This window comes from Phyllopteryx taeniolatus, chromosome 13 (genome assembly GCF_024500385.1).
Source record: "Phyllopteryx taeniolatus isolate TA_2022b chromosome 13, UOR_Ptae_1.2, whole genome shotgun sequence".
Classification (NCBI taxonomy): domain Eukaryota; kingdom Metazoa; phylum Chordata; class Actinopteri; order Syngnathiformes; family Syngnathidae; genus Phyllopteryx; species Phyllopteryx taeniolatus.
In genome coordinates this window covers 14,538,639-14,550,702 of record NC_084514.1, presented here as the reverse complement: position 1 = coordinate 14,550,702, position 12,064 = coordinate 14,538,639, and the positions used below count along the sequence as shown (strand labels likewise).

Genomic DNA, 12,064 nt, shown 5'->3' with positions numbered 1-12,064 from the left:
GCCAATAAAGTTTTGTCAATCTTGTCGGTGAAAAAACACGTCGGTGTGGGACTATTTTGTGGTGTCTCAGACATACAACACGCAAGTTATTTGCAGTCTGTGCACAACTGTAGTACGTCGTGGGGAACGTCATCTAAATGCTTCAACACAACAAATTTGATTGGGCAACTGAAGAATGTACACAAGGAGGAGTATGCCACGTTCAAGCAATGCAGCGGGGGGGGGGGGGGGGGGGGGGGATAAATAAATAAATAAGGAAAAGCCAAACGGATGCAAACTCTGGACAACACCCGTCCATATAGCCGGGACAGTGAAAAAGCTAGAGTAAGCATGTAATTAACAGTATTTGTTAAAGTAATTTAATTACAGTAAGTTAGCACCCACTATTTCTGTCATGTTGTAATGTTGATTTGACCTTAACTTATGTCTGTGGTCAATCCTTGAACACCCCCTAGAGGTCATTGATGTTTTAACTTTTGTCTAAAATGCTCGACAATACTTTAAGATACTCAGTATACAGTCCACAAGTATATACAATAAATGAACAAGTCATGCAAATAGACACATTGCTCCATCTTTTGAGCGGTTAGAGTTTTTTTAAACTTGCTGATCGGTCCAAAAAGTCCTGATCGTGTAAAGCCCAACAAATATATGTACAAATATAAAAATCACTTGATGGCTCCTATTATAAAAATTATGCACAGCAATAATAGTCATTATATACCCTCACTGTATTTTACTACATGTATATTACTTTACATTTGTGCATTATATTACATATTATTTAGTAAAAGGTCTTCAGATTATTCAGTGTTGAAAGTTTCTATTTAATACTCCATAGTATATATGTAGTAAATATAATACTGTAGTTTTTAAATTGTGACTGTTATCTGACTTTTGATTTGATTTATTAATTATTGATTTCTTCACAGATGTATTTTTATTGTTTTATTTTGTATTTAGATATTTTTATTTTCCCATAGTGACTAGAATTAATGTGAAATAATTTCCATCATTAGGATATGTTATCATTTTCTGTGTTTGGAAAACTTTCTAATCATGCTCACCTTTTGAAAATTGGATAAAGATTAAGAAAGTTTCTGAAGTTTGAAACTCCCATTTAACAAAAAAAAGTCACGCCTAAAGTCTCCATGCCCATTGAGTCAGGCAAGACGTTGGCCAGAAATTGGAGCATTTTCACCGGTTTTAAAGAGTCACAACTTTCTTAATATTTGTCACAGGAAAACAGTTATATCACTGGAATCGTCTTTAAAAGCTCTTTGGGATAATGCTGTCTCATGTAGATCAATTAATCATTGAAATTTAACACTCAAACCAACATGAAAAGTATAAAGACATGGAACGAGAATCAAGTTTTAATTGTGTCAATATTTACCTCCTGAAATTGTATTAACATTAAACTTTTAAAAAAGACATTTGACCTATTTTTCCGCTATTTGATACAAGTATTTTGTACATTTGTGCCAAGGCAAAAATGCTGCATTGGGTGAGAGATGCGACTGTACACTGGTCACGTCCAGGTTTATGGGGACTACACCGTGACCATTAAGCAACGAATAGCGAAAATGCGTTGTTTTTATCACTACTGTATGCAATACGTTAACGCGTAGAGCAACATTACAGTGCCACTGTCATTTTTACCAATGCCAAATAACGCTTTAGCTAAAGGTCCAAGTTATCGCGCAACTCAGACAGGTTGGCTAACTTGTAGCGTGCTAACGTTAAGCACCGGGCGGTGGAGCGCGCCTCTTCTAATTTCACACCACACGTATATATAGATGGCTACAATGTAGTAACGTCGATTTTGAAGCATGTAAAGTGAACACGACCAGACGACTGCTTCCGTAAATAGCTGCCACCGCTGCATCATTCTACACGGTCACGCGGCCTTGCGAGGCAGTCCCGCAAACCTTCGTTTACGTTAGCTTCGGCTAGCTAGCTTTAACGTCGCCGCCGATAAGAAGGTGATACGGGATTCCTCGTCGTGTTGATATCTACTGCAAGGACTTGCAACAAACCTCGTTGTTGAAGGCTTTCACGGCCTCCATGGCGGTGTGTTTGGGCTCTGTGACTATCTAGTCAATAACAGGTTTGAGGCATGCATGCTCGACGTCTGGCGAGATGGAGGAGACTGCCAATATGGCGCACAAGCACAAGAGGACAACTACGGTACACACACCCGCGACCCTTAGCGTCGGCTTGGGGGAACTACAAGTTGACGCCTCCATGTTTTTGCGTGGATCATTCCAAATGTGGAAAATGATTCACTTTTACGATCGTGTTTTATTAGCCTGAATGCAAACATGATCACCACACGTAGAGAGCGTCATAATGCACATTGAAATACGTCACAGGCTCAGCCACATACTGTACAGTCACAATCAATTTAGGAGGCACAACGCTCTGAAAAATGAACCAAGGATGCTGCATCCCCAGTCAGTGTAAACAAAACTGATTTCTATAGGAGAGGTCATTGATGTAGTTTGCGACTTATACAGTACAATGCTGTGTTTGGTTCTGTTTTACAGAATGTGATAAATATACTTTGATGAGTAAGGGTTTACCACTGCCAGTGTTTTGTGGGGATTAAAATGATGTATACATGTTTCATTTGCTTGGTTTGGTTTAATTTATGGCACACTAAAAACAAGTCAATATACTTACATGAAATAACTGCCTTTTAAATGACATTGTAGAACAAAATGTTCTGCTTTACACTCTCTCAAATGTGAAAACTCATGATTCATGACGCACGATTACTCTGTCCGTGCAGACTGTAGTTCTTAAGAGATTCTTCTCAACGGTTTGTTTAAAAAAAAAAAAGTAACAGGCATTGAAGGTGCATAGCACCAATAAGAGACAGAGTGGTTAAAACATATCCAGTACTAGAACACCATCTAAACAGATCAAAGATACAACAAAACAAAAACAAGTGTTTTCATGTAGAAAGCAATGCAACCAACATACGCCGTCATTCCGAAAAATAAACACCAGGGAAGTAAAAGCAATAACCTGAAACGTTTGCTAATCTTACAAATCAAATGCTAAAAGTAATACTATGATGCATTTCACATTGTAATGTGAACCTCTAGTTATAAAATGGCTGCACGGATTCCATTTAGGAATATTAAAAACAAAACTGTTTTCCTTTAAAGAGCCATTTGTTAGTTGACAAAAGCTTGAAAGTCCACAGTAGTCTCACTTGAAAATTCGACAGCAGTCTGTGTGCGTGTGTGACCGAAGTCAGTAGCACAAGACACGAGGAGCATTTATAAACTGGTCTCTGCCACGGGAGACGCAATGCCTGCTGCCGCATCTTGGGAGGCCTCTGACTCCACCTGCTGGTCATTTGGGACACAAATCTCTTGCACCAAAGGCCCATTGGCTTCCTTCCATTCTCTGAACCTGACTGAGGTCAGCTGTGGGTCTGACAGCACCTGCTCTAGTGCCTGGAGGTCTGCCTGTTTCGACTGGGATGGAAAGAGACCAAAGAAGATTGGCAAAAATATGAAATAATGACAATTTCTTTTCCACATGTATACTAAAAATGGTTGTTTTAAAAGGGAGTACAAGTGAACCCCCGTTAATCGTGGGGAAATGTTCCAGACCCACCCGCACGAGGTGAAAATCTGCGATTTAGACCATATAAAAAAAAAACTTCACAGTTTTAAACGCATTGTAAATAGATTTGAACAAAAAACATTGCAAGCATATTTCACATATTGTGTGTGACTGTGTAGGATGTGCATGTGCCATTAAGAGGGGGCGGGGGGTTTCGGGCTGGTGGGGAGGCGTGTGACATCTGCGAGTCTGCATGAGTATCTGGGTGTGACCTGTGGCCGACAACAGTTCCTGTGTGAGTGTGCTCATTGTGTTTTACTGTTATCTCAGTGTTCAATAAATGGCTGAAAAGTGCATCGGGCACTGAGGCCCTCCTTTCCCACATGTGAGGGCATAGCATTAAGTATACTGTAAAAACCCATAAAAAACAATCACTTAAAAAATCCATGAGACTGCAGGGGCGTGAACAATCACCCACGATATCACAGGGGAGCACTGTATAGGAAAAGATGTACCTTTAATGTGCTGTTCAGTGTCCTGATAAGATGCAGTTTGTCATTGACAGTGTGGTTTTTGCAGCGTTTAACGAAGGAGGCCCTGAATTCCCGTTTGGTGGATGGTTTGCGGTCTCCTATAGGTGACAGGCTGGCCTCCTTCAGGTGGATATACAGCTTCTCCATCTCATCAGAGCTGTTTGAGTGATCGCCTGCAGCAACATTAGTCATATGACATCATGATTATCATCAAGTACATGTCATCTCACACCAGTCAGTAAGTAAGTAACAAAATGGCAACAACATATACAAATAGAATGCAAATTATATCAATGCTGGTGTACCTCAATAGGAAAAGACCTCCACGTGCACTGTGGCTGGCAGTATGGCTGGCCAATTAATCAATTTTAGCAATTAACTCTAGTTTATTTGTCCTTATGATTAAAAAAATAATTTTTAACAGCTGCCGTAGAGTTCAATGCTAAGTCCACATTGCACTGCTTACACAAGCATGGCTGCAAACAGAGGAGCTACTTTACAAAAACAGATTCAGTCTTGCCAACTCGTGACTTTTATGACCCCTCGAGCAACTAGTTTTCAAAAAAATCAACTAGTGAGTTTAATCTGCTATATGCGAAACGTCACGTGACCAACGCGGAACATAGGCTAGCCGACTTCCACTGTATACTATGCTAACGAGCATAACTAGGGTTGATGACATGATTGTTTGAAGCCAAATTTGCTAAAATGTTTTCTTTATGGCCAGTGTCTTTGGACAAAATTTAAATACATGGATATCATTTATTTATCCAACTATGATATCATAAATGTAAACATAAACGAAGCCTAAACACCGTCTATTGTCATCTTTGGTGGCTCTGTGGTAACATCTAGTTTTAAAAAAAGACAGACATTTAAAGATCCTACGGGTGCTTTGAAACGGTCCCCTTCCCTATTCACCCGAGCGAGGAGGAAGTGCTTTTACCCAGTTTGCGAGTGGGGAAGTAGTTTCCGCATTTACTGGATTCTAGCAAAGAAACAAACATGAGCGGAAGCACTTTAGAATTGTTTTCTTTATGACGGCTGGAGATAGGAGCCCGGTGGAAGGCATTCATGGAGTCAATTGTGATGAATATTGCCAAACGCAAGTTGCTTATTTATACGTTGCGAAAACGATGATTTATCGACTTGAATTTTGTTGAAGTTGAAATGACAAGCGTGCGAGCTGGAGAGGGTGCTGTTACTCTTTGACAACAGACATTTGGACATGCAGTTAAACAGTTCATTTTTTTTATGTTAAATTGTTGAACATTTCAAATGTTATTAAGCCCGCTGCACACTGAGCGACGTGGCCAACACTGACTAAGTTTATTTTCTTTCTCTCAATGTACACACAGCACCCCATATTGAGAGGAAAAAAAACGGAATTGTTGAAATTTTTGCACATAAAAGAAAATCGGAAATATCACACAGCCATAATAAGTATTCAGACTCTTTGCTGTGACACTCATATTTAACCCGTGTGCTGTCCACTTCTTCTGATCGTCCTTGAAATGGTTCTACACCTTCATTGGAGTCCAGCTGTTTGATTATACTGATTGGACTTGATTAGGAAAGCCGCACACCTGTCTATATAAGACCTTACAGCTTACAGTGCATGTCAGAGCAAATGAGGGAAAAGGAACTGCCTGAAGAGCTCAGAGACAGAATTGTGCCAAGGCACCGATCTGGCTAAGGTTACAAAACTATTTCTGCTGCACTTAAGGTTCCTAAGAGCACAGTGGCCTCCATAATGCTGAAATGGAAGATGTTTGGGACGACCAGAACCCTTCCTAGAGCAGGCTGTCCGGCCAAACTGAGCAATCGGGGGATAAGAGCCTTGGTGAGAGAGGTAAAGAAGATCACTGTGGCTGAGATGCAGTCGGGAGATGGGAGAACGTTCTAGAAAGTCAACCATCACTGCAGCCCTCCACCAATTGGGGCTCTATGACAGAGTGGCCAGATGGAAGCCTCTCCTCAGTGCAAGACACATGAAAGGCTAAATGGAGTTTGCTAAAAAAAAAAAAAAAAAAACACCTGAAGGAATCCAAGATGGTGAGAAATAAGATTGTCTGGTCTGATGAGACCAAGATAGAACTTTTTGGCATTAATTCTAAGCAGTATGTGTGGAGAAAAGCAGGCACTGCTCATCACCTGTCCAATACAGTCCCAACAGTGATGCATGGTGGTGGCAGCATCATGATGTTGGGGTGTTTTTCAGCTGCAGGGACAGGACGACTGGTTGTTATCGAAGGAAAGATGAAAGCAGCAGTACAAGGATATCCTGGACGAAAACCTGCTCCGGAGTGCTCAGGACCTCAGACTGGGCCAAAGGTTCACCTTCCAACAAGACAATGACTGTAAGCACACAGCTAAAATAACGAAGGGGTGGCTTCAGAACAACTCCATGACTATTCTTGAATGGCCCAGCCAGAGCCCCGACTTAAACACAATTGAGCATCTCTGAAGAGACCTGAAAAGGGCTGTCCACCAACGTTCACCATCCACCCTGACAGCACTGGAGAGGATCTGCATGGAGGAATGGCAGAGGATCCCCAAATCCAAGTGTGAAAAACTTGTTGCGTCATTCCCAAAAAGACTCATGGCTGCATTAGCTCAAAAGGCGGCTTGCTTCTACTAAATACTGAGCAAAGGGTCTGAATACTTATGGCTGTGTGATAGTTCAGTTTTTCTTTTTTTAATAAATCTGCAAAAATTTCAACAATTCAGTTTTTTCTGTCAATATGGGGTGCTGTGTATACATTAATGAGGAACACAAAATGAACTTAAATGATTTTAGCAAATGGTTGCAATATAACAGTGAAAACTTTTAAGGGGGTCTGAATACTTTGCGTACCCACTGTATATAGGAAACATATTGTTTTCAAATAATACTTCCCTATATTTCTAATTTCATATGTACCTGTGGCTAGAAAGCAAAAGCTTGTCGTCAGTCGCAGAAATGGATGAATGCAATCAAATGAATGTTGCCAACTGCTTCAAAATACTGCATCCACAGTTTCTCCTTATTTTCGCCCATTTCTCCATTTCTTTGTGGCCAACCGCTTCTTCCATGACAATCGCGCCATGTTAATAATTATCATAAAAAAGTACAGTATATTGTAAGTGGTGCACATTTACAGTCCATTTTTGCTAGAGGATGAACTTATTTTCCTATCCATAGAGGGAAAAAAATATTTCCATGGTCGCTGATGGGGAAAAATAAAGTTTCAAGGGTTGTTTGGTGTCAGTGGAAATAAAGCTAATCCCCCCCCCAAAAAAAGGGGGGGGGGGAGAAAAACCTGCTTATTCTATACGCAGAGGTGAAAAAAAAGATTGAAATCCAAAATTGTATTTTTGTGGGGGAAAAACAAACAAAATCTGAGATTTTATTTTTAGGCCATATAACCCAGCTCTATTGGCAGTGTTTTAAATGTCAAGTCTCACCTTTGTCCACAACACCTGAAGTCTCCCTCTGTGCCGCCCCTTCCTCATTGGACCCTGTTTCAGCCTCCTGAAGAGGAGCCGACCTCTCTTGCGCTTCTTCCTCGTCTGGCGGATGTTGATGCAAGTGCACCTGGACTGAGCACACCACTGGTGCTTCACTAGTGGGAGCAGGAGACACCTGCGCGACCAGGTCCAACCAGGACTGACGCTGTTTGGAGAGCGACGAGGCGGACGAGCTCTGCGATGTCATTGTACTGAGGGGTGAGGAATGCGAGCCGTTTGCTTCGCTGGGGACCGCAGAGGAGTATGGTGGAGGGAGAGTGCCCTGTAAGATAATCATGTGAAACACAGCTTTTAAAGCTTGATTACAGATTTGCAATAAAGGGAACACTGGAAGAAGCCATGGCACTGACCTGATGTGTGCTACCAGGAGGATCAGACGGAGCCACAGAGTCCCGCAGGGTCTGTTCACAGTATGGTGGTGGAGGTATATCTGTGGTTTCTGCTTCTTCATGGTCACTAGCCTCACTGTAACACTCTAAAAGCACACATGTGCAATGTAACTTCCAAATTCAGTGTGTGCACATATATTTAGGAACATATTTATTTGACCATGTGTCATAAAGAGACCATCCAGCATTATGAATAATGCAGACTCTTTCAGTTTATGTTCAGGAATATCTATAATTTTGACATCTTAAGAAATAATAATGTGCTATACTATTTTACTATGTGTATATATATATATATATATATATATATATATATATATATATATACTATGTTTCAAATAGTCATAAACCTCTTCAACTGAAATCCTAAAAAAAAATAAAAAAAAAATCATGCTAAAGGACGTTTTATCCAGAAGCTCACCAGCTGCTGTGTTTTGTTCTGTTGGCTCATAATGAATGGAGGCAAGCCCAAGCTTATTTAACCACCTGGAACAGACGCACACAGATATAGCTCAGCGGGATTTGAACATTTCATTTCATTTGATTTAAAGTATTTTTTTGAATGCAGAATATACACCATTGTGTTTGTTACTTACAAGTTCATTTCTTCATGGTTCTCAGCAGCAAAATAAAACATCATGACCTGTGGGTGGCAGGCTTTGAATGCACTGGACAAAGAACAATCAGCGTGAAGATGGGACGTGAAACAGAGCACATAGAAAGCTAAAAAGCATGAAGTTCATGTCAAATAATGTGGGAGGTACCTCATTATTACTAAGTGGGTGACATTGAATTTCCACCTACAGTATGAGCAGACAAATGCTCTACCCGCATGCATGCTTACTGTTTCTTCTTGCACTCAATGGCTCGGTCAATCATGAAGTTGGTGAGGTCAATGTAGCCCTCAGCTTTCTCTGCCTGCAACACAAACATTGAACAACAGTGAGCATGAAAACAAGATGAACAAACAACTTAAGCCACTTCCTGACAAAGCCACCTGCCGTCCGCTACTTCTTCTATTTCCTTCTGCAGTGTGTCGGCGACATTTCTGATGCTAAATCAAGCCTGTCAGTCACACAGGCGTTTTCAAGCCCAGCAGAGTCTGCTTCAGGAACCACAGTGATACTGCACGGTAGTTACTGTTAAGACAGGCTGACAAGGAGACAGCTGTGCTAGTGCGAGTCATTGCCGAGGCTGATACGCATGTATGTTGAATGTGCTATACAGTAGCTGCAAAATAAAACCAAGACATGGTACATCTGCGCCATCTTTTTTAATAGTTCAGTAAGAAGGAAACAATAACAGTGTTCTCACCAGCGGGTTTGTGTACCAATATAATGCAGTCTTCTTCAGGATGAACCAGAACTTCTTCCATTTGATACCCAGGAAGCCTTTGTTCTCTTTCTTCTTGTACAACCAACCCTGGTGGTCTGGCTGACCCAGCTCTTTGACTGACACCCTTCTCCTGCTCATCGCACCATTGCCTGTGTACACGCACACAAAAGCCACGAGATGCAAGCTCACATTGAGAAGTTATCGAATGTGTGAAAGCTTAAAATTTTCCAGTGACCTAAAATTAGGTTGCAAACTTGGTGAAATTAGGTTGAAAACATACAGATACTTGTTGACATCAGCCTTCCTGTTTCAGATATGAATCAAGCTATGATAATGATATACAAATTAACTCTCATTGGCTCCAAAAAGTTAAAACTGAAATTAAAGTAAGCCCTGTGCCCGCACTAGAACAGCGGCTGTGAATTACAGTTGAGGGGCCCAGCAGACAAAATGGATGTGGACTGGAAGGTGACGGACTTACCTCCTCGGCTCTTCTTCTTGGACTTGTGTCGCAGGGAGACCTTATGGAGTGAAACACAAGAGTGATGATGAGAGGGTCACAATAAACAAGACCAAACAGCTCACAAGAAGAGGCTGCCTGGAACATCCTGTTTCATACTGCAACTGTCACATGCACTCTCTTTCTCTCTCTCTCTCACACACACAGGCGCACAAATAATGATGATCCCTAACTGTGCCTTGACTTTCTGTCTTATTCAGCTATAGCTCCATTTAAAAATAGAGCATACAGTACTAATATCTCAGGACAATTTAGAGGACATATAGGCAGAAGTAGTCCAACCATAGGAAAAGCTCCAAAAACTCAACCTGATCTGAATATATGTCATGTTAAATGTTAAAGAGGGAAAAAAAAGACCCACATGGGGAGCAATAGACCAATAGTATAGATTTGTGAAAAAATATTGCATTGACCAAATAGGACATAGGTTTCCATCTGAATGTTACAATCAATAATTGTATACTGAAAATTGCACCCACAAATAGTATTTTTATACTACTAGATTAAATACTAAATACTATTTAGTATTTTAGTGACTCTTTGGTTCAAAAACTTACTGGAAAATATACCCATAATAACATACACAGTGCTGTTAAAAAAAATATATATATCATTTTGCATAGTTTCTCCACTTTGCTTAAGATCATCAAACAAATCCAAATGTCAGACAAAGACAACCCAACTAAACATAAATGCAGTTTTTAGACAGTGAATGTATTTATTGGAGGGGGAGGGGGATTATTCAAAGCTACCTGGTCCTGTGTGAAAAAGGAATTTCCCCCTAAACCTAATAACTGGTTGGGCCACCTTCAACAGGCAACAACTGAAATCAAGCGTTGTCAAGAACTGACAAGTCTTTCACATCTCTGTGGAGATATTTTGGTCCACTCTTCCTTACACAATTGTTTCAATTCAGCGACATTGGAGGGTTTTGGAGCATGATTGACCCTTTTAAGGTCATGCCGCAGCATTTCAATCAGATTTAAATTCAAACTTTGACGAGACCATTCCAAAGCCTTTTTTTTCTTTCAATCCATTCACAAGTTGACTTGCTGCTGTTGGATCGTAATCCCAACTGCAGTTATCCCAATGGGCGCTTCAGCTTGAGGTCACAAACTGAGGCTGAACATTCTCCTTCAGGATTTTCTGGTAAGGAGCAGAATTCATGATTCCATCAATCACAGTAAGTTGTCCAGGTCCCGAAGGTAAACAGCAGCCCCAGACCATCACAATAGCACCACCATGTTTGACTGCTGGTATGATGATCTTTTTCTGAAATGCTGTGTTACGCCAGATGGAATAAGAGACACAACTTCCAAAAAGTTCAACTTTCGTCTCGTTAGTCCATACAATATTCTCCCAAAAGTCTTGGAAATCTTTCAGACTTTTTATTCTTTTATTTTATTTTTATTTTTTTTTGCAAAAGACAGACAAGCCTTTCTGTTCTTTTTGGTCCCCAGTGGTTTTCACCTTAGAACTCTGCCATGGATGCCATTTTTGTCAAGTCTCTTCCTTAATGTTGAGTCATGAACACTGATCTTAACTGAGGCAAGAATTGTCCTGGGTTTCTTTGTGACCTCCTGGATGAGTCGGCCCTGTACTCTTGGAGTCATTTTCGTAGGCCTGCCACTCCTGGAAAGGTTCACCACTGTTACATGTTTTCTCCGTTTGTAGATAATGCCTCTCACCGTGGTTCAATGGAGTCCTAAATCTTGAGAAATGGCTTTGTAACCCTGTCCAGACTGACAACGTCAATCTATTCCTGAATTTCTTGGCATATCATGGCATTTTCTTGCAGCCTTTTGAGATCTTTTAGCCAACTTAATTTTGTAAGACAGGTTCAATTAAAGTGATTTCTTGATTGAATAGTTCTGGAGGTCATCAGGCTTGGGTGTGCGCTGTGAAAATGAACTCAGGTTCTCCCCCAATAAAATGTGTTTAGCCACGTTAATTCATGATTTAACAAGGGCAGCAATTACCTTTTCACACACGGCCAGGTAGCTCTGAATATTTTTTCCCCTTAATAATTAAAATCACCATTTAAAAACTGCATTTCATGTTTACTTGTGTTATCGTTACCTGATATTTACATGTGTTTTATTATCTTAAACAAAGAGGGGAAAGTATGCAAAAAAAGAATTTGAGAAGGGTGCAAATACTTTTTCACCGCACTGTACATATAAATTAATAATAAA

General features: G+C 40.5%; 2 protein-coding genes across 5 annotated transcripts in view; both read right to left on the bottom strand.

Moving 5' to 3' along the window:
• The window catches only part of scaf8 (SR-related CTD-associated factor 8), a 59,108-nt gene extending 56,912 nt beyond the window's left edge, over nucleotides 1-2,196 (bottom strand). For all 3 annotated transcript variants that reach the window (XM_061794286.1, XM_061794285.1, XM_061794287.1), the window contains exon 1: nucleotides 2,040-2,196. In XM_061794286.1, the coding sequence (XP_061650270.1) occupies nucleotides 2,040-2,069 (30 nt within the window). In that variant the 5' untranslated portion in view covers nucleotides 2,070-2,196. The remainder of the gene's footprint in view (nucleotides 1-2,039) is intronic.
• A 430-nt stretch (nucleotides 2,197-2,626) lies between these two features.
• LOC133487546 (connector enhancer of kinase suppressor of ras 3-like) overlaps nucleotides 2,627-12,064 on the bottom strand; it is a 59,114-nt gene continuing 49,676 nt past the window's right edge. For both annotated transcript variants that reach the window (XM_061794289.1, XM_061794290.1), the window contains 9 exons: nucleotides 9,831-9,870; nucleotides 9,329-9,498; nucleotides 8,859-8,932; nucleotides 8,611-8,682; nucleotides 8,436-8,500; nucleotides 7,976-8,100; nucleotides 7,563-7,887; nucleotides 4,098-4,288; nucleotides 2,627-3,491 (listed from right to left, as the gene is read on the bottom strand). In XM_061794289.1, coding sequence (XP_061650273.1) covers nucleotides 3,291-3,491; nucleotides 4,098-4,288; nucleotides 7,563-7,887; nucleotides 7,976-8,100; nucleotides 8,436-8,500; nucleotides 8,611-8,682; nucleotides 8,859-8,932; nucleotides 9,329-9,498; nucleotides 9,831-9,870 — 1,263 coding nt within the window. In that variant the 3' untranslated portion in view covers nucleotides 2,627-3,290. The remainder of the gene's footprint in view (nucleotides 3,492-4,097; nucleotides 4,289-7,562; nucleotides 7,888-7,975; nucleotides 8,101-8,435; nucleotides 8,501-8,610; nucleotides 8,683-8,858; nucleotides 8,933-9,328; nucleotides 9,499-9,830; nucleotides 9,871-12,064) is intronic.